This window comes from Helicoverpa armigera, chromosome 31 (assembly GCF_030705265.1).
Source record: "Helicoverpa armigera isolate CAAS_96S chromosome 31, ASM3070526v1, whole genome shotgun sequence".
NCBI classification, from domain to species: domain Eukaryota; kingdom Metazoa; phylum Arthropoda; class Insecta; order Lepidoptera; family Noctuidae; genus Helicoverpa; species Helicoverpa armigera.
This window is the reverse complement of record NC_087150.1, coordinates 3,448,648-3,471,455: the sequence shown is the minus strand read 5'-3', so window position 1 is coordinate 3,471,455 and position 22,808 is coordinate 3,448,648. Positions and strand designations below refer to the sequence as shown.

The following is a 22,808-nucleotide window of genomic DNA, read 5'->3' as shown; positions in this document are numbered from 1 at the left end:
TGCTCAGTTGACGCGAATTGAACAAGGGATCGTAGGATTCCGCAGTAAAACAAAAGCGTGTGGATTTCGCGAGACCGATGTCGCCAGTTGAACACGGAAAGGGAAATACGCAGCGTAGTATCACGGATGTTTCTTTATGGGAAATCAGCAAAGATCTGTTTCCGTTATGGGTTAGCAGCGATGAGGGAGTGTCAGACTCTTACCGACTAAAAACCGTCGTGTTCCGTCGTGGGCCTTTTATGTACCAGCGCCGCGGTAACTCGCGCAGACAATCCCGCAGCCCCGGTAGAACTTGGCGTTTCTGAGTCACGGAGGATTGAAAGATAACGGAGATGCCATAAGGAAGGTAGGTTAGGTGCCTTGTAGTAAGTGAAGTAAGATACAAACATACAAATCTTTTCTCTTATATATCTTATATATATTCTCTTATATTTCTCTTATATATATAAAATCTCAAATATCGGACTTACATACCAGTTTATACGAATTATTTACCCCATTTCCCGAGAGATATCGCTATACATTGGGCTACTTCGAGCTGTTAAGTTTTTTTTGGGTTGATGAGAGAGCTATGGGCAATACTCTAGAAACTACGGAACCCTTCACTGAGCGTGGCTCGACACGCTCTTGGCCAGCTTTTTCATCTGGCAACTTGCTATGATTAAAGAGTTAGAATAAAACAAAGACAAACTGTGTAATAGCATTTATTAGTTACAAGTAAAAAAATATATTGTACTGTTGTGTTGTACACGAGTGGCCCGTTCCACCGGTTACTGATAAAAGTCTCTGATAGCCTTTCAACTTATCTGACAGATATTATAGCGTATTTATACAGCAATATCTGGCAGAAATTATAATCATATGCGTTCCTCTCCACGACAATTTTGCAGATGTGTTCCTTAGAAGAGATACGGCTTCTCGTCTTTTTATATGAAGCTTCGCCGATTGCCACGTCTTATTCAATCATTTGGATGAGGTCCAAAAGGTCAGCTTGGAACACTCGTCACTGAAATAAAATGTGAAATCAAATATCTTTATTTTCAGGCTGTATTGGCCCATAGATGTAATAGCTTGAAGACTACCATACATATTATATTACACAACATATAGTATGTATTGTGATCCTTGATCCAGAATAAGGTCACAGCTTTGCCTCGGGTCAAGATCTGAGTGCTGATTCTGAGTTTTGTAAGTTTACGTATGCTACATCACATGATTAGAATATATCGCGTTCATTCATTTTTCCGAATAATGGCGTTAACTATTTCGCAAGTGAGCGCGTTTATAATACAACCAAGTGCCGATGTCAACCTTCATTAAATAAACAGTTCTAAAATTAATGCTACGTCATAAAGTTAACTTGCAAAACTCGGACTAGGCACTCTGACTGAGGTCGCCCGCAAGTCGCTATAGATGCCACAGCTATAGTGCAGTCATTGAAGCATTATTGCTACGATTTTTTTTACTGTGAACCGATTTGTATGAAATTTTGGAATTAGGGTCAGTTCACACCGAGACGCGACGCGACGCGACGATACTCAAAGAGGCCAATGATTTCGCGCTGCGCCGCGCGGCGTTGCGAGTTGTCACAATGTAATGTGTATCTTTTCGTGTAGTGAATAAAGTATATTCTAAGTCGCTCTGTGAAAAATGTGCGCGCAGCGTCGCGTCTCGGTGTGAACTGACCCTTAGGTTCATCTTACCCTTAACTTTAAAAGTGAAAATGATTTGAACTCCGCCACCCCCCCTGGAGGTGGTTGCCACCCCTTCTTTGGGGTGAATATTTTTTTTGCAAAATAACCTCGGATATCGATAGAAGACCTAATTTTAAGCAAAAGTTGTCTTTAAAGTTTAAAAAAAAATCCAATACTTTTCAAGTTATTGGCAATTGAAAATTCGCAATTTTTCCACGTTTTTCATCGGTTTTTTGCAAATATCTCCAAAAATATACGTTTTATCGAAAATTTATTAAGAACAAAATTGTAGCAGGTAAAACAACTAACAATTTGTTTTTTTTTATAACATGTCCTAAGTGCAATATTAAGCTAGATATTAAATATCAAAGCCATTTTTTATTTTGTCTGAAATTTAATCGTTGTGGTCAATGCCATGTAGCGGCGAGTAGATGCATTTTATACATTCTAATACAAATGGGTTTTGTAGTGCTTGAAATAAGCTTTAAGATGAGCACTATTAAAAGTCTTTTGCACGTAAAATAAGTGAGCTGTATAGCAAATAAGGGGAGCATCTTATATTTTTTCTTTTAAATCAATGGGTTACATAAGTGCCATTTCCACCAAAATTAAAATTAATCGTATTCCGCCTAGGATTAACTTTATTATGAAGAGTTTGATAGATAGTATCAGTTTGGCTGCTTCAGGACAGATATTTTTCAAAAAAGTCACGATTAACGAAAAGAACAAAGGAGATTGCCCGTTTTGTAAGGGAAGTTGGGTCCCAGTGAAAAATGTTTGTGCCCTGAAGATTTTTATTTTAACTAATAGGAAAAACATTGCATTTTCATAATCAGAAACCTTTTTTCATTTATTCACCCTGGTTCAAGAGATATCATTATTTTTCTGTTTTAAGAATATAGGTTATAATTAGAAATTGACATGGACTATAGATCACTATGAGCATAGAAATATGTACTGTAAATAGCAGTACCATGGAATTATGTCTCTATTTATGCATAAAGTAATGGAATTGTTATTATGTGTTTCCCGCGGTTACACCCGCGTCCCCGGGAACACCTTTCCATACCCGGATAAATTATAGCCTACCTAATCAAATCTTTCCTCTTTATAATATTAGTATAGACTCATAATTACCGTTATTGATAGTTATTATTATTTTAGTAATAGCAAGGGAAATAAAAAAAAAACAAAACATGAATAAACTATTTATTCTTCATAAAATATTTCGTCCAAAGATTGAGCTGGAGCACTCACATTGTTGAAGCGGCCCCAGCTTAAATACCACAATACTGTCATAGTATGAGCACAACACCCTACCGTACGGTTACCCACTAGACAGTTACAATAGTAAGCAATGATACTTTCTAAAGAATTTGCCCGATCTTCATCTCTACTTATCAACAAATAAGAGTAATATGTTTTATGGCTCACATGGCGGGACTTAATTCTAGTCCTAATTAAATAATTATTTTGACCCAATATTAAGGGCAAATCCTCTTCCAAGACATCATTGCTTACTTCAACATTATAAGTACCATTACTTCTTATGTGCTCCCCATAATAGGATCTAGCCTGTTTTAATTGGTAAGATCCCAATGCAAATCTTCTTAAATCATCTAAAGTTAATCTTGGAAAATGATCTAAATGGGGAGCATTGCTGTCTATGTTTTGGAAAACCGTACGTCTCCTATTGATGTTATCCCTTCGAATAAATTCCCCCAAATAATTACTACTGTTTAATCTCGCCTGAGCAATTTGCACATACTCTGCAGCGTCAGGTCTATCTTCAATTGTTGGGTGGAATTTATTCAAAAGGGCACAAACAATTTTAAAATCATCCATAAGGTGTGTTGATGCTCTGTTAAAATATTCTTGTCGAAACAGTTTGTAGTCTCTTTTGATGCGACCATTTACAATTTCAACTACCCATCTACACATAGTCACACACCTAGACTTGTTTGCTTGGTCAGTGGTCAATTGAAATTCACCTTCCAATAATGACTCAGGCATGTATGTTTTATAATTATAGCTTTGGAGTTCAGGGATCACGTCTCTAAATCCCTATCCAATATAAAGACATCCCCTGTCTAAAAATGAGCGCATTGGACCACTTTCATTACGAAATAGATCACTCATGATTGTCGAGTCATTTTTTGTTGCTTCATATGGTCCAATGCACTCTAAAATATATCCATCACAACATGTGATTAAAAGGGTTTAACCAAATTATTATATTTGTGTAGACTATATGTCTGTTTCTGATATTTGTAGTTACTACTACTCTGTACATAAACATATGTACCATCACATATGACAATAGCAGGTTTAGAATCTGGAGCCATGCTACTGTCTCCGAATAGACCTTCAGGAATAGTCCTGTTACGTGAGGCCACATTTTGTATATTAGTGTGATTAACTCCCAAATGCATTGGTACAAAATGTTCTTTTAAACATTCCCTAACAATGTTCATTTTTTTCTAATGTAGATCGTGGCAATTGAAAAGAGTTGCCAGTCTTTGGTTGCTGTCCCCTGTCCTAAGTTTAACAAGAAATGTGCTTAATGCAAGGCTAGGATTTCTAACCTTATTATGTAAAGTAGGAAGGCTATTTAATATTTCATTAAACTGCATCTCTGTAAGTCCCAGCCAATAATGGCGTAAATGTGCATCCATTGCTGCAATATTATTAAAATCTAAACTTCTTTGAGAAGCTCTTTCCAGTATGGAAAATATATCATCAACTTGAAAGCTAGTAAAGTCATTTAGGTTGGTAGTCAGTTCATCCCACTGATTGCTATATAAATGGTGATGACAGATTCTAGCATTTAAAGGTATATATATATTGTACTGCAATAACAACAGTTCCTTTATAGTCATAGGTACTAAAAGACGTTCATCATTATCACAGCCTACAAACATACAGTGACGAGAAGCTGCAGCAACTCGTTTATACTTTTGTGAGTTAATCTTAGATTGAACTCGTAATGCTTGTTGTGGTTGAGATGTTGGAGCTGGCATTGGAGGTGGTTCAGGTATCTCGGGGTCTTCTAATGAAGATAGAGCTGCATCCATGACCCTTGCAGGTCTGTTTGAATCTTGAACCTCCAAACGTCTCGTCTCGAGTTGCTGCTAACCAGCAAGGAATGCACACTTTTTGTAAATGTGGAACCTAAAATGAAATAGTTGGTATTAGTGAATATCAGAATAGGTACCAAACCCTATATTGTTATTGTGCAAGCATATGAATAAAAATAGCATCAATTAGAAATAAACTATGCAGCATTTTTTCTGAAACATTATTTAGAAAATGTTAAACACAATTGCAGGGTATGAGATCTCAGGTTCAGTTCCAGGATTGGGTTTCTGGGTATTTCCATTAAGATTTCATGAGTAGTAACCAGAAGAGCCTGGAATACTGGGTTTGTGCCTGGTTGATTGCATGGTCTCACCGTTATTACTTAGAACATAACTGACAAAATGTATTGTGTACTGTTAGGTACACCTCTGCCTAATCGTCGTCACGCTTGTGATTGGGGATTATAGGCGTGATGATACAGAATGTTATTAAATAATACTCACCAGATGTGCTAAAGTCCATCTTAAAATCATGCTACGTTGTGGACAGTCTAACTCAACTCTGTGGGTTCTCCGACTTGCAACAGAGATACCACATCCATAACAAACATTTAAGTGACCATATGCAGGTGATATATCCTCGTGGGATCCAGTTATATTTGACAATATCCTTTCTTGCAACAGCAAATAACATTCAATACATAGGATATCATCTGACGTTACCTGGAAAAGATTATATTCTATACTATTCTATATTTATAACTGCTTAAACTTGTAAATACATAAACTCTCATAAAGAACTAAGTTTACAGTGCTAAGTTTACTCTAATCAAATGTTATTTTGAGTTTGCATAATGCATTTAACCACTATATTTATATTGTCCACAATAATTATTATTGTTTATGCACACGATAACTTACAGGTGTAGGCGTTGTCCAAGTTCGTAGAAGAACTGTCATTTGCTCGTTCAACTCCTCAACTGTATACCGGCGTAAATTAGACGCTAGTAAAGGGAACAGTTAATACAGCGTCGGTAAGACAGGCGGTGTGCCCGACTTCTGGCTGGGGTAGACATAGTTCTGACAAAAACAGTTCGGGAGTTCAATATCACACAAGGATTTCACTAAGAGTCAAATTGTTCTCCAAGAATAGCACTTTATCTCACAAAGAACAGCACAAACAAGAGTCAAGCACTTAGAGTCAATATCTCACAAAGAGGAGTCAATTATCTCACAAAACATAAAGTAAGTACGCGAGGAACTTATTAGCTCAACTCGGTGGTAGCAGAAAGGCACGTATCGTAAATAATAACTAAGTAAATACGGAATTCAAAACTCAACGTATTATACAAAGCAATCACGAACACACAACGAACGAACGTCAAAGTGATGTGACATGCGCAAGTAAATGTTGCCAGAGCAATTATATTTAATCATTAATAAATCGATTTAAGTTTTTAAATTACGTAAGGCTTTTATTTTAATTTAAAATCGCTCTTATCTTATCTATCTTATCTTATCTGTTCAACAATATAGACTTATCATGAATATAGTTAGAATAATAATTAAAAATAATTGTATTTTTTTATTTTTAATAACTGTTTTGTTTTGATATCGATTACTCTATTGATTAAAATACGTAATTTTCAATAGTTATTTGATATCTGGCAACTTTTTTTTGTTTACCAATCAAACGGATGTCGACGTAATGTTTAACTATTAATTAATTTTAACTTTATTCCCAGGGTGAAAGAAATTGTATAAAAAATAATTTGGAAACAAAAAAATAAACAATATTTTTAGGTTATTATTCCATTCAGGCACACGATACCACAAAAGGGACCTGCCCCGTGGCAATCTCCTTTCAAATTAAATAAAAACCCACTTGTTTTTCATAATATCTCAAAAATTACGACAGATACGTATAAAAAAGTACTGATAAAAAAATTAGGTATTTTTGTGACAAACAATTTGGTTTGTTTGTTTTTTCTGTCGAACAAAAATTGACGGAGATATGATTGTTTAAAGAGCGCGTGGCAGCGCAATCACAGCCTCTCTTAAGCCCTTTAACCCTTCACCGTTTTAGAAAAAAGTTCTTTACTATATATTGCAATGATGGATGTTGTAGCCCTCTTAATTACTTTTACAGTGGTTTTTTTATAAATTGTGATAGCATGAAAATTGAAGGAGTTACGGTCCAAAAACTTGTCATATTTTTTCTACTTAGTAACTGAAAACTTCGGAGTGTCAATATTTGGAGCAATGTGAAAGTAGGCAGTATAATAAAGAGTCACAACTATTGTAATGTGTATATATGTCACCGAAAAATAATAAAACTCGTAAATTGATCAACTTACTAAAATGAAAGATGGCATAAACTACGTCGATTAAATTTCAGACAAAATAAAAAACGGCTTTGATCTTTAATATCTAGCTTAATATTGCACTTAGAACACTTTATAAAAAAACAAATTGTTCGTTGTTTTACCTGCTACAATTTTGTTCTTTATACATTTTCGATAAAACGTATATTTTTGGAGATATTTGCAAAAAACCGATGAAAAACGTGAAAAAATTGCGAATTTTCAATTGCCAATAACTTGAAAAGTATTGGATTTTTTTTTAAACTTTAAAGACAACTTTTGCTTAAAATTAGGTCTTCTATCGATATCCGAGGTTATTTTGCAAAAAAAATATTCACCCCAAAGAGGGGGTGGCAAACACCCCCAGGGGGGGTGGCGGAGTTCAAATCATTTTCACTTTTAAAGTTAAGGGTAAGATGAACCTAATTCCAAAATTTCATGCAAATCGGTTCACAGTAAAAAAAATCGGAGGTTAGACCGTATTTTTCGCTTCAATGACTGCACTACTATACTTCCGCTGATCAGGGCTTCGCTAATCGCCTTGCATATGGCCAGGAGTTCAGCCTGGTAGACTGTACAGTACTTTAGCAGTCGTTACGGGGTAGTCAGAAGCCAGAAAGTCTGACAACCAGTCTTTGAGTTGCTTGATTAACTGGGTTGAGGAGGTCAGATAGGCAGTCGCTCCTTGTGGCACACTGGTACTCAGCTACATCCGGTTAGACTGGAAGCCGACCCCAACATAGTTGGGAGAAGGCTGGACAGATGATGATGTATAGTTACGTACCTATTCTTCTTCGGGTGTTTTCGGCTCTTTCCGTCGTTGTCTCACTCGTTTCGGCCAGGGTACATTCAAATGAACATGTTTCACGTGGCTTGTAAGTTCATGACGCCAAGTGAATTTCTTTTCACATATTGTACATATATGCCGCTTTTGTCCTGTGTGACTCTGTAAAGATAGATAAAAATTAAAGTAACATTTTTAACAGACTTTCTAAAAACGAGGTTCTCAATTCGGGAAAGTGAAAATGGAAGAGGATGACATATTGCGCCGACCCCAAATAGAATTGGGAACAGGGCAGGAGGAAGAAGAAGTAACTCAAGAATGGCTGAAATACAAGAATAGCCGCCGTGGACGCCATTATTATTATTTATCTATATATATAAAAATGAAACCCGCTTTCCGTTTTCACGACATAACATGAAAACGGCTTGACTGAAAATTAGAGGGGAGGAAACTTAGACCTGAGAGAAGGTTTTAGGATAGTTTTTGTCACCATCCGGCTACGGGACGCGGGTGAAACCGCGGGCGAAAGATAGTAGGTAATATAAATACTTACAAACATATGTTTCTGTAAATTACTAGCATGTAGCAACGTCTTCCCGCATATAGGACACACGGCGTTTGCCTTAGAGCCCTCATGTTTGTACAGTGCATGGCATTTTAAGGCATTCAGCGAAGTGAATGATTTTGGGCACTTCGTACATTTGTAGTACTTATCACCGGTGTGCACCCACATGTGATTTCGAAGATGCATTTTGGTCTGTGGAAGAAATATTTAGTGTTATATATACCTATAGACCTAGAGTTATATCGGGTGTGTCGTTCACAATCACATTAAATGAAATGCGTTAATATACTCGTGAATACATGTTGATTAACAGGAAGAAAAAAGAAAAATACGTATAAGTAAAAAAAAGATTTTTTCAAACAAAGTAAATAGAATAAAATTGTGCGAAAATTCGAACACCATGTAAAAGTCAACAACTGAAATTCTCCCTTGAAAACTGACAGCTGTCATCTGATCAAAACATTCGATACTCCTGACTTTATCTCTGCTTTACACATGATGTTGTAAAGTATAAAAACGAAAAATAACTCCTGTGGCTAAACCACTGAATGAATTAGGTTATTTGTTTTACAATTTGTCATATAATATTATAAAGTATATGCGATAGGATTTAATGTGATTGTGAACGACACACCCGATATATACCTATAGACCTAGAGTTATATAACTTGTATAAGTATGTACTTGACGGCGCCACCGTCGATGTGTCAACCGTGGATCTGTCACCGGTGGAGCTTATATAAAGCGGCGCGCGTGCACGACTCGGGTCATTCGTTCGCCGACCGTTGCCGAGTGCACACCTCCCACAAATTCGTGATAATTTATTTCGTTAATATTAAATATTAATTGTAGTGACTAATATTGTGTTAATTGGAATAAACCAAGTGATTGTGTGAGAACCCCTTTGTTTTATTTAACGATGTCGGATCCTGACGCCGACATATTTATACAAGGTAGGTAAGATGTTGATTTGCACCTGTGCAATATTTCAGGAGGTTGACATAAAATACGTAAATAATCGATTGGAATTTATGAATAATCGTTGCGTATGCTTTGTGTGAGGGCGCAGCACGGTTTTAAGGTCAGTAACACACGCGCCAAGTTTAAATACGGCTAGTTGACATTGACGAATTTGCGAAAAAAAAATTTTTAGGAAATTCGTACAATTTTTTTTGTTGATTTGGGTTGAGAATCATTAGCGTAAATTACGTCCTTCAATATTGCATAAATGCAAATCAACACCTTGTATAAATTGACTAGCTTCTGCCAGCGGTTTCACCCGCATCCCGTGGGAACTACAACTCATACCGGGATAAAAAGTAGCCTATAGCTTTCCTCGATAAATGGGCTATCTAACACTGAAAGAAATTTTCAAATCGGACCAGTAGTTCCTGAGATTCAAACAAACAAACAAACTCTTCAGCTTTATAATATTAGTATAGAAATGCAAATCAACACCTTTTACAAATTAAACTTACCGGAAACAGTTTCCCACAGTGTTCGCACATAGTATTGGACGAGTATTTCTTCTTCATTCGCTCCTTGTTCCGCGCCTCTATAGCCGCGTGTACCTCCGGGTGTTTAGCCTCTATGTGGGCGTTATAGTCGGCACGGTTTGAGAACATTAGACTGCACTGGAAAAAGTAATTAAAAAGATATACAACGTGAAACTGTAAATGAGCAAAACCACGGTCAAAGTCAAAAACGTTTATTGAAAATAGGCTAGTTTTTAGCACTTTTTCACGTCAAATAATACAAAAGGACAGCACTCTCACAACGCCCCCCTTTCACCACTTCCTAGTGTTATGGCTGGGAAGAAGAAGTGGTGAAGAACAAACCTCCCAGCAACACAGCTATCTATTACAATTTAATTATAATTAAATACATCGGACATCCTAAACTTAATTGAATTGACCAAATCATCCTCCGAGCCTTTTTCCCAACTATGTTGGGGTCGGCTTCCAGTCTAACCGGATTCAGCTGAGTACCAGTGCTTTACAAGAAGCGACTGCCTATCTGACCTCCTCAACCCAGTTACCCGGGCAACCCAATACCCCCTGGTTAGACTGGTGTCAGACTTACTGGCTTCTGACTACCCGTAACAACTGTCAAGGATGTTCAATGACAGCCGGGACCTACAGTTTAACGTGCCATCCGAAACACAGTCATTGGTGTCTAAGATATTGACCAAATGAGGGTTTTTTTTTTTCATTCTTTTCCCAGCTGATTTCTAGATCAGCTTCTTTTTATCCGGCTGCGGGAAATAGTTCCCTCAGGAAGCAGGTGAAACTGCCAACGGTAGCTGGTGGGCTCTATTTTTAACACGCTTATATTTATTTATTTATTTATTTAACTTTATGCAATCATACAATTACAAAGGCGGACTTAATGCCATGGGCATTCTCTCCAGTCAACCTTAAGGTGATGCAGAGATAACATGGTAGGTGCATTACTTACTTAGAAAGACATGTATAAGACAACTAGAGATTAACATTTTAATAGAATACTAAAATAGACGTAAGTAGGTACATAAATATTATTACAAATATATAACATACAAAAGATTTAAAAAAAAATATATATAATAATATACATACATATATATAAACATATATCTATATAATACATATACTAGCATATAATATTCCAATGATTATCATAATGGTGATTCTTCACTTGTAACTATGTATGTAAGAAAATCTTAGAATCGTAATTCGACCCACTTCCCAGTCTTCGATTAGGATCAAATTTAGCACACGCTCTGAGTTCTGATGACAATACATGACTAGCTAAGAAACGTCATTACAAATCCAATATGGCGACCTCCCCAAAGTAGCGGACTGGCTATTTTAATTCCACCCCCATGATATGAGTATCAAACGAAAGGGTTTGCTATCAGGAATACGAAGCTAGTCCTACTGTCTTTTTAAGATAAAAATGTGAAAGTTTGTGACAATATATGGATGTTTGTCTTTTATTTTTTCACGCAAAAACGGCTAAACTGATTTGGTATGTAGACAGGTGATACCCTGGATTAAAATTATAGGCAACTTTTTATCAACACACTACGCGAGCGAAGCCGCGAGCGGAAGGTAGTCTATCTATATATATAAAAGAAAGTCGTGTTAGTTTCTCCACATATAACTCAAGAACGGCTGAACCGATTTAGCTCAAAATTGGCAGGGAGGTAGTTTAGAGCCAGGAGAAGGACATAGGATAGATTTTGTGTCACCATCCGGCTACGGGAAGCAGTTATCTCGGGACGCGGGTGAAACTGCGGGCGGAAAGCTAGTTAAGTATAAAAATAACTTACGTATTGACATTTCCTCAACCTCGTGTACTTTGGATTTTCGAAATTTCTTCGGGTTATTTGCTCATTGCGGAGACGATCACTGAAACAAGAGCAGAATAATCTAAATTATTGTAAAAAAAACATATGTACAGAGGAATTTAATAAACGATTTATTTATTTTAAAAAAATCTTAATAATCATCTCCCGTAATCATCATCATCATCTGTAGGTTCCGGCTGTCAGTGAACATCCTTGGCAGTCGTTACGGGTAGTCAGAAGCCAGAAAGTCTGACACCAGTCTACGGGTATCGGGTTTTGTATACCTATAACATACTTAATGTAAGTATTTACTATGAGCCATTGATGTCTGGGAATAGTTTTAAATAAATAAAATTTAACTGTTTTGAGGGATATCAGGCAGGTTATTTATTTCTAACCGAGTGCGGAAAGTGGCACGCTTGAAACAGCTAGTTAAACTACATAGTATAAAACAGTCGCTTTTTCTGTCCCTATGTCCTTTTGTACCCTAAAATCTTCAAAACTACGCAACCGATTTTGATGCGGTTTTTTTTTAAATAGATAGAGGGTTTAAAGAGGAAGGTTTATATTATGTATAATAACATACATTAAATTGTGGTGAAATACTGTTATCCCGTGCGAAGCCGAAGTGGGTCGCTAGTAATAAATAAATAACTTACGGGGCGGACTCAACCGTATGCCGTGAAGACAGCCTCAGATGCCTGTCATGAGCCTCTTGAGATGCAAATGTTACATCACAGGTCTTACAATAGGGGCCTTCCAGTTTCTTCTGAAAAAGATCAAAAGTCATTTACTCATAGAAGGTAGAAAAAAAAATATTAGCGGGCTGCGGGTTGTTCGAAAGACATACCGCGGCCCTGGTACATACGCGGCCTACGACGGAACACGACGGTGTTTAGTCAGTAAGAGTCTGACACTCCCTCACCGCGCGTAACCCACAGCGGGAGGGGGCATTTGATGATTTTTGACGTCGAAAGTATTTTATTCTTATTTCTAGAGAAAGTCAAGTGAAGGGCGGGCGTTTTGGGGGATGTCTTTTGTAAATTTGACCATCAATGCTAATTTTCTACCTTTTTTTTTATCGACGTCAAAAATCATCAAATGCCCCCTCCCGCTGCGTGTTAGCAGCGGTGAGGGAGTGTCAGACTCTTACTGACTAAAAACCGTCGTGTTCCGTCGTAGGCCGCGTATGTACCAGCGCCGCGGTAACTCGCGCGAACAATCCCGCAGCCCCGGCAGAAAGAATAAAATACCTATGAGATGGTTATAGATTTTTTACGCATGCATATAAACAGAGTACATAAGGGGAGTAAATAAAGAATTTTTACAGATGATTAAATCCCCCAAATCTTTTCCCATCTATGTTGGGGTCGGCTTCCAGTCTAACCGGATGCAGCTGAGTACCAGTGTGCCACAAGGAGCGACTGCCCTATCTGCAGTATATTCTGAACACCAATGACTGTGTTTCGGATGGCACGTTAAACTGTAGGTCCCGGCTGTCATTGAACATCTTCAGCAGTCGTTACGGGTAGTCAGAAGCCAGTAAGTCTGACACCAGTCTAACCAAGGGGTATTGGGTTGCCCGGGTAACTGGGTTGAGGAGGTCAGATAGGCAGTCGCTCCTTGTGGCACACTGGTACTCAGCTGCATCCGGTTAGACTGGAAGCCGACACCAACATAGTTGGGAAAAGGCTCGGCAGATGATGATGATTTTTTGATATACTCACGTTAATTTCATTTGCATGTTTCAAACATTTGTGGGTAGAAACACCGTGTTTACTAAGAAACATATAGCCACAGAGCTCGCATACAAAATCACATAAGTGTTTCAGTCTAAGATGACCCAAATATGATGATGGTTTTCTGAAAAAAAAAAATTAAACATTAACCCCCTTACTTATAAAAATCTCTAATCACCCTCTAAGCAACATTTTAACTAATCGTAGTGATTAAATGTCAGTTAAGACATGCTTCAGCAACGTTTATAAGTAAGAATTTTCTTAAACAGCCCTTAAGTATTACTTTTATTTAATTCACGTTTATAAGTAAAGCTGTTAAAATATAATTAAAAACCGGCCAAGTGCGAGTCGGAAACGCACGAAGGGTTCCGTACCATTATTTAAAAAAATAGCAAAAAAATCACATTTTTTGTATGGGAGCCCCCCAAAATATTTACTTTATTCTAGTTTTCAGTATTTGTTGTTATAGCGGCAACAGAAATACACCATCTGTGAAAATTTCAGCTCTCTGACTATCACGGTTCATGAGATACAGCCTGGTGACAGGCGGACGGACGGACAGAGGAGCGAAAACAATAGGGTCCCGTTTTACCCTTTGGGTACGGAACCCTAAAAAGGTCCCGGGTTCGATTCCCCGTTCGTTCGACATGTGTGTGATGAGCATGCTTGTTGGCCGTGGTCTGGGTGTTACAATATATATTTATCAATATGTATATATGTAGCTATATGTAGTTTATGAGTCGTGTTACCACCCATAACACAAGATAATTCATAACTAAGCATGGGGCTAACCGACCGTGTGTGAAAGTGTCATGTAATTTTTTATTATTATATATGCACCAATGACTGTGTTACGGATGGCACGTTAAACTGCAGGTCCCGGCTGTCATTAATCCTTCCTCCTTGGCAGTCGTTATGGGTAGTCAGAAGCCAGTAAGTCTGACACCAGTCTAACCAAGGAGTATTGGGTTGTCTGGGTAACTGGGTTGAGGAGGTCAGATAGGCAGTCGCTCCTTGTGGCACACTGGTACTCAGCTGCATCCGGATAGACTGGAAGCCGACCCCAACATAGTTGGGAAAAAAGCTCGGAGGATGATGATTATTTATAAACTTAGGAGTAATATAAAGAAGAAGTATTTAAAATTCCCCTTTCCACACTGTGGGTATAGAACCCTAATATAGGAAGTTTGCCAGCCATTAGCTTTTGCTTGAAGAGTTTGTATGTTTGTTTCAACGTTGTAAACTCAAGAATTACTCACGTGAAAACCTTGTTACAATGCTTGCATTGATAGATTTTACTTTTGTGGTACGCAACGTGAGAGCGAGCGGCAAATCTGAAACAAAAAAATATAATATAATTATATCGGGTGTGTCGTACCTAATCACATTAAATCCTATCACATATACTTTATGATATTCTATGGTGAATTGTAAAAAAATAACCTAATCCATTCAGTTGTTTAGCCACAGGAGTCATTTTTCGTTTTTATAATTTGCAATATCCCTACTAATATTATAAATGCGAAAGTAACTCTGTCTGTCTGTTACGCTTTCACGTCTAAACCACTGAACTGATTTTAATACAATTTGGTACAGAGATAGAGTTGACCTTGAGAAAGAACATAGGATAGTTTTTATCCCGGAATTTTGAAGAATTATCTTGGAAACGCGATATAACCGAACTCTCGGAAGTTAGTTATTATCTTATATATATAAAAGAAAGTCGTGTTAGTTACTCCACTGAGATTGTTTTTATTACAAAAAATAAAAAAAAACAATTTAGGTATTCCGGACATACAGCGCCATCTATTGTTCAAACCAAAAATCTGCCGGATGCCACTATTCCACGCGAACGAAGTCGCGGGCAAAAGCTAGTTATAAAAAACCGGCCAAGTGCGAGTCGGACTCGCGCACGTAGGGTTCCGTACCATCCAAACTATTATTCTATATACATACATATTGTTAGATATGAATCCTCCTTGCTACCAACCTGGACTGACCAGGCTGGTATAGAAGAAGAAGTTATGACGGATAGAGGGATGACGGACGTTGAAGATGTCACATCGTGATCTTATAATTAATTATCGATATTGTATTTGCTATTCAAAGTTGGCTTCTGCTAAATCCTTTGTAAGAAATAAACCTTACCAGGTTAAATGTTTATAGACGTGTGTTATTCATTTTCAAGTACCACTTCTGATCTGACCTCTAAGAATATATTTATAGATATCGAGCAAAAATGAGTATGTGAGCCCCCCGAAATATTTATTTTATTCTAGTTTTCAGTTTGTTGTTGTAGCGGCAACAATAATACATCATCTGTGAAAATTTCAGCTCTCTAACTATTACGGTTCATGAGATACAGCCTGGTGACAGACAGACAGACGGACGGACGGACCGACGGACAGATGAGCGAAAACAATAGGGTCCCGTTTTACCCTTTGGGTACGGAACCCTAAAAAACATTAGAAATTATATAAAAAAATATATAAAATAAAAATTACCTAGTCATAGCACCAAAAGAGCATTTATTACACTTATAATAGTGCACATGTCTAACTGTTAAATGTTGTAGCAGACCCTTCCTGTTCCTGAGCCTCATCTTACATATAAAACACTCCAATTTACCCCACACCTAGAATAAGAGAAAAAACATACATATATTCAATTCAAATTCATTATTTCAGACTTATTTTGTCCATATTTTGTTAGTAATACATAATACTTAAGATCTATGTTAGTATATATATTCAAAACGAAATCAAAAATAGTCTATCCAAACTAACATTATAAAATTTATGAGAAAAGAAAAGACTGTCTGTCTGTCTTTTCTTTACCTAAACTGTCTGTTTTTTCGCCTAAACTACTAAACCGATTTGTGTGAAATTTGGTACAGACATAGTTTGGAACTTGAGAAAGGACATAGGATAGTTTTATGAAAAAAATTAAATTTATTTCGGACATACAGCGCCATCTAGTCAACCCAAAAATCTGCTGGAAGTCACTATTCCACGCGAACGAAGTCGCGGGCAAAAGCTAGTTCAAAATATGCTGAAAAACAGCAGAATTACATGAAATTATTCCCAAAAAACGCCCGCCCTTCACCACTTCCTATGTGTTATTGCTGGGAAGAAGAAGTGGCGCAACAAACTCCCCAGCAACACATGTCTGTCTTATAAAAAAATCTTAATAATTACAATTTCAATATTAAATTATGTACTAAATATGTCATTTATAGTTCATCATAATCTGCCTAGAGTTTTCCTAGCCATGTTGGGGTCGGCTTCCAGTCTAACCGGATACAGCTGAGTACCAGTGTGCCACAAGGAGCGACTGCCCTATCTGACCTCCTCAACCCAGTTACCCGGGCAACCCAATACCCCTTGGTAAGCCTGGACATCAAAGACACTATAAAGTGTAGGTTCTGACTGTCATTCGAACATCTTTGGCAGTCGTTACGGGAAGCCAGTAAGTCTGACAACCAGTCCTACCAAGGGATATTGGGTTGCCCGGGTAACTGGGTTGAGCGGTCAGATAGGGCAGTCGCTCCTTGTGGCACACTGGTACTCAGCTACATCCGGTTAGACTGGAAGCCGACCCCGACTTAGTTGGAAAAAGGCTAGACAGATTTTTTGTAACAACATTTTCTTGTTGTCGGTTAAAAAAAAATACTTACATCAGTATGTCTTTCCGTATGCAGATCCAAAGTCCTCGCTTTATAATACGGCAAAAAACAAATTTCACATTTGTAAGGCGCCTCCTTATATTTCTGGGTCTCTTTGCGTTTTTCTATATCATGTATTTGTTCTTGATACGATCGTTTTGTAACTGTGAATAGAGATAAATCTGAACTATTTTTTGCAAACCCTTTGGCCACAAATTCTGACGTTTCTAACCTGAAAATTAATTAAATTCATATAAAGTGTGTCGTATGCAATCATATTAAATTGAATACTTTAATATACTGGTTAACCAATGCAACTTTACTAAGTTTGTATGTACTTTCTTAGTATATCTTGGACACCAATGGCTGATAAAAAGGTGAAGGAAAACATCTTGAGGAAACCTAGACTATAAAGTCTGAAATCAGCAACCCGCATAGAGCAAGCGTGGTGATTAATGCTCAATCCTTCTCCGTGTGAGAGGAGGCCGCAACCCAGAAGTGGGACGATAAAAAGGCTGTAACAGTAACAGATATATTTTTTTGGTTGTTTATACTCTCGAAACTTACTGAATCGATTTGAAAAATTATTTCACTGTTGAAAAGCTACGCTCTTTCTAAGTAACATAGGCTATATTTTATCCCGGTACTACGGGCAGTAGTTCCTACAGGACGCGAGTGAAACCGCGGGAAAACGGCTAGTTATAAAATAAACTTACCTTTTTAGAATCGCCATCTGGAATTTGACACACTTTCTATAGTCGTCTGTCGTATCTTGCAGTCCAATCAATATATTATCATCTTCAAATTTCTTTTTACTCAAAACCTTTTTAGTTTTTTCTACTAATTTCTTTTTTGCAATCTCTTTTTTGTCTTTCTCTCTTTCTGTCTGTTCTCTGTTTTCTGTTGCATTATCTTGTAAATAATCATGGTCTATGACTGTTGAATTATTATTGTTACTTGAATTTTCTTCGTCTATAGGATTTATGACTATTTCTTTGATAGTTTCAATAATATCTGCATTAATATTATCAACGACGAAAGATTGATCACCAAAACAATTTATTTCATCATCGGATGATCTATTGTCCAAAGTTAGGTAAGTTCTACCTATATCATCGTCATTTTCGTAATTTGAATCATCACCAGCATTGCTGTTTCTATCATTATCAGATAAAATTTCGTCTTTAATATTTTTTTCATCAATAGTTATGCTTTCTTCGTCATTGAAATATTCTTGCTTTATTTGCCTTTCACTATAATTTACAAGGCTCTCTTTACCTACATCTTCGTCTTCTAAAAATTCATATTCACAAAAATCACTCTCGTTTTCATCTGCTATTCTTGATTCAACTTTAACTTTAGTTGTTTTATTTGTTTTTAAAACTGTATTTTTAGCTTTTATATCTTTAGTTTTCACGTCTATTTTCGCGTTTTGGACTACAAGAGCATTTGGTGCTGTTCGTTTTATATCAGCATTGGCTGTATTAACAACTTTAGCACCTATATTTTTATTTGTTACATCTGTTTTCGCCTTATTAACTATTTTAACAGGTCTAAATTGTGCTTTAAATTCATCAACGGCGGGAATTATTATTTTATCATCAACAACATGCTCTAATTTAATATTTGTTTTACCTTCCCCCGATTCGTAATCTAGGGGTGGGTAAATCCATTTAATAGTTAAATTTGGGCGAAATACGCTGTAATTTTGTTGAATTGCCTGAATGTGCTTCGATTTTATCTAGAATATAAGAGGTTTAATGCTATTATTTTATATACAGGGTTACTTGTAAGTAGACTGCATCCTTTCATGAGGTGATAGCATAGGTCAATACGGACAAATTTGACCATGGCATACACTGGGCAAAAGTTAACCCGTTTCAAGATAATCGGATTTCAAGATCAGTCGTCTAGGTACGCGTATAAATTTTTATTATTAGTCAAAAGTCTCGTTTTTGTGGATTTTTGTGTGTCGACGATTTGTTAAGAAAAGATCTTGAAATCCGATTATCTTAAAACGGGTTAACTTTTGCCCAGTGTATCCCATGGTCAAATTTGTTCGTATTGACCTATACTATCACCTCATGAAAGGATGCGGTCTACTTACCAGTAACCCCGTATATATTATATTGCTATTACATGAGGTGTCGTGGTGGCCTAGTGGATAAAGTACCTACCTCTCCAGTATGAGGGGGATCGATTCCAGGTCAGGCAAGTACCAATGCAACTTAAACTGTAGGTCCCGGCTGTCATTCAACATCCTTGGCAGTCGTTACGGGTAGTCAGAAGCCAGAAAGTCTGACACCAGTCTAACCAAGGGGTATCTGGTAACTGGGTTGGGGAGGTCAGATAGGCAGTCGCTCCTTGTAAAACACTGGTACTCAGCTGAATCCGGTTGGACTGGAAGAAGATAATACAAAAAAAAATACTTACAACATCTCCAGTTTGGAGTAATCCTTGAAATAACGAGTCTGCTAACAATGCTTTATCTTTAAACGCGTTAAATTTTGATAGTCTAGCAACACACTCGTAGCACAAATTCTGATATACCTCATGTTTTAGTTCATCATCCTAGAATAATATGATAGAAATTAGAACTTATACTTACATCTACATACAATAAACTTAAGGTATGTTAATAGGGCCAAGGCCTGTCGGGGCTGCGGGATTGTTCGCGCGAGTTACCGCGGCCCTGGTACATAAAAGGCCTACGACGGAACACGACGGTGTTTAGTCAGTAAGAGTCTGACACTCCCTCACCGCCGCTAACCAACAGCGGGAGGGGTCATTTAATGATTTTTGACGAATGCTACTACTAAAACTACTGAACCGATTTGAAAAATTCTTTCACAGTTGGAAAGCTACAATCTTCCCGAGTAACATAGGCTATACTTTATCCCGGTACGGGCAGTAGTTCCCACGGGACGCGGGTGAAACCGCGGGAAAACGGTTGGTACTACATGCATAATTAAAAATAGTATACTCACAGCAATTCCAGTGACACTTTCAAACAATTCTAAATAAAATTCGTTTATTTCATACATTTTCACGTCTATCGCCAGGCAAACGCGGCATATCTGTAAAGACAAATTATGTATACTTATAAATAAAAACTAATAAAATTCAAAGCATAGATTACTTAAAGTTACTATGTCATCATCCTCCAAGCACTTTTCCCAATTATGTTGGGGTCGGCTTCCAGTCTAACCGGATGTAGCTGAGTACCGGTGTGCCACAAGGAGCGACTGCCCTATCTGACCCGGGCAACCCAATACCTCTTGGTTAGACTGGTGTCAGACTTACTGGCTTCTGACTACCCATAACGACTGCCAAGGATGTTCAAAGACAGCCGGGACTGCCATCCGAAACACAGTCAGTGGTGGCTAAGATATACTTAGAAAGTACATACAAACTTAGCAAAGTTGCATTGGTACTTGCCTGGCCTGGAATCGAACCCGCACTCTCATACTTGAGAGGTTGGTTCTTTACCCACTAAGTCACCAAGACTTTTGAATTGTGTGCAAGTGATTCATTCAAATATCAGGTTCAACTAAATGAGTGTGACTTAAATACGAATTGACCTTCAAACAAACCTTAGTAATATGGTCATCTGCATCCTCAGGAGTTCCCACGGAGGGAACAGCAGTAGGCTTCAGTTTATTGGTATATGGATTGAGGTAATCCTCCACATTGAAATGTCGACTGCACACAACGGAATTCTTGGCTACCGTCTCTCGTTTGATAGCAACCAGCCATTTCTTTTTCAGTGCAGGATCTGTTGGGAATCTGAAAAGAATAAGTATTACTCAGTAGGTGCTCACTCAGTAGCAGTATGAAGTTGTGGTGGCCTAGTTGGTAAAAATATGAGGGTGTGGTTAGATTCCAATTCAGGCAAGTACCAAGGCAACTTTTCTAAGTTTGTATGTACTTTCTCAGTATATTTTGGAAACCAATGGCTGATAAAAAGGTGAAGGAAAAGGAAACCTGGACTATATAGTCTGAAATCACCAACCCGCATTGAGCAAGCGTGGTGATTAATGCTCAATCCTTCTCCGTGTCAGAGGAGGCCACAGCCTAGCAGTGGGACGATAAAGAGGCTGTAACAGTAACAGCTGTTCTATTTAGGGTTTTCGGCGGTTTCAGTCTTATTTAGGGGAATTGGGTTGCTCGGGTTACTGGGTTGAGGAGGTCAGGTAGGCAGTCGCTCCATATAAAACTTTGGTACTCAGTTGCATCCGGTTAAACTAGAAATTGAACCCAGGAAGATAATGTTTCATGTCACGCATCCCAGGGAAAATTCTTTCTGCATTATAAAAACAAAATCATAGCCCATGTCCAGCGTAGATAGTGTAGCTTTCTAACAGTGAAGGAATTATTTAAATCAGTTCATTAGATCCGGAGCCTATTCGATGCAAACAAACCATTAACTATGTTGGGGTCGGCTTCAGTGTGCCACAAGGAGCGACTGCCTATCTGATCTCCTCAACCCAGTTACCCGGGCAACCCAATACCTCTCGGTAACACTGGATTTTAGCCATTAACATACAGCAATATTCCTCCTTATAAACATTAAGTTTCAAAAACAAAAAAGCGGGAAAAGTACTTTAGAATAACTCTGCGCCCCTAAGACGACCCACTGACCCTGAGAGCTGTTTTATTAAACAAAGGATAGCTATACATTTATGTATTAAGTTATTTATTACGGAAGCACTATAAATTGTTTGTAAATTGGAATTAATTTAGAAACTAAGAAGATTTACAAATAGAATAAGTTTTTACTCACGAATGGAACGAAAGTCCACACCCGCGATAACATTCTTGTTGGCAAAACGCAACGCAACACATTCGCACCATTTCGATGCTTTGAATTCATACAGAAAGTTGAAATTCTTTTAATATGATCAAATTGGAGGTTATGTATTTATTTTGATTCGAGGGACCAAGAAAGTTTAGTTTTTTTTGGAATCAAGTGTAGTGTCTGAGAAGAGAAATACAAAATGGAGTGTAGGCTGACTGTCCCTTTCTGATTCTGAAAGGTCGACAATATACGAAAGATTAGGTAGCTTACTTGTGAAACGATATGTTGCAACCGCTATAAGACTCACTCCGACAAGAATAAACGTAACACTTTTTCACCATTTTACTGCTTGGAGTTTTATTTTTAAATATTACAAGATAATTTAAATGAAACTTTAAATGCTGAAAAGATGCTAATAACCACAGATAACAGATTGTCTTATGTCTAACTTTTCATAATGTAAAAAGTACTCTGTGGTCTAACTCCGAAACTCCGACAACTCCGTCCGACGCGGCGACGCCATTTTCAGGGTTGCAAAAAAAAATGTTATCTTTATGATTTAAAGCTCCCAGTACACAATGGCCAATGCGGGCCCACTACACGCCATCAGGACAGTATAGACAGGACAGGTGTACAGGGAGTAATGGTATATGGTGGCCGACAATTGTTAATCGTGGCGTGCAATTCGGGGAGTTGTCGGTTTTTGGGCACACATCAAAGGAATCGTGGCGCGCATCTTTTGTAGACCGTATGTCAAGGTAGTTAAGGTTCATATTAAATGGTTATCTTCAAA

At 37.6% G+C, this 22,808-nt stretch overlaps 1 protein-coding gene across 3 annotated transcripts; it reads right to left on the bottom strand.

Annotated features, from left to right (window-relative positions):
- Window positions 1-698: 698 nt before the first annotated feature.
- Window positions 699-22,445, bottom strand: LOC110382628 (zinc finger protein 578). Of its 3 annotated transcripts, XM_064043193.1 has the most exons (15): window positions 22,286-22,445; window positions 20,811-21,003; window positions 20,205-20,294; window positions 19,651-19,788; window positions 17,934-18,958; window positions 17,230-17,449; window positions 16,058-16,188; window positions 14,813-14,887; window positions 13,542-13,677; window positions 12,474-12,583; window positions 11,797-11,875; window positions 9,962-10,117; window positions 8,472-8,675; window positions 7,919-8,080; window positions 699-1,006 (listed from the first exon to the last, which is right to left on the bottom strand). In XM_064043193.1, the coding sequence occupies exons 1-14, from the start codon at window positions 22,354-22,356 to the stop codon at window positions 7,919-7,921; spliced, it is 2,790 nt and encodes a 929-aa protein (XP_063899263.1). In that variant the 5' UTR covers window positions 22,357-22,445; the 3' UTR covers window positions 699-1,006. The 3 variants fall into 3 exon arrangements, with proteins under 3 accessions (XP_063899263.1, XP_063899265.1, XP_063899264.1); XM_064043195.1 differs by lacking the exon at window positions 699-1,006 and having other exon boundaries at window positions 12,474-12,580; XM_064043194.1 differs by lacking the exons at window positions 699-1,006; window positions 22,286-22,445 and adding an exon at window positions 22,001-22,216.
- Between the last annotated feature and the right edge of the window lie 363 nt (window positions 22,446-22,808).

Bases quoted from the DNA above. Each gene is read 5' to 3' on its own strand.
- LOC110382628 (XM_064043193.1), bottom strand. From the start codon at position 22,356: ATGGTGAAAAAGTGTTACGTTTATTCTTGTCGGAGTGAGTCTTATAGC. The intron at 16,189-17,229 runs GTAAGTATTTTT...CTCTTATTCTAG, and splicing joins ATACGGAAAGACATACTGAT to GTGTGGGGTAAATTGGAGTG. The intron at 14,888-16,057 runs GTAATTTTTATT...TTTTTGTTTCAG, and splicing joins TCTTTTGGTGCTATGACTAG to ATTTGCCGCTCGCTCTCACG.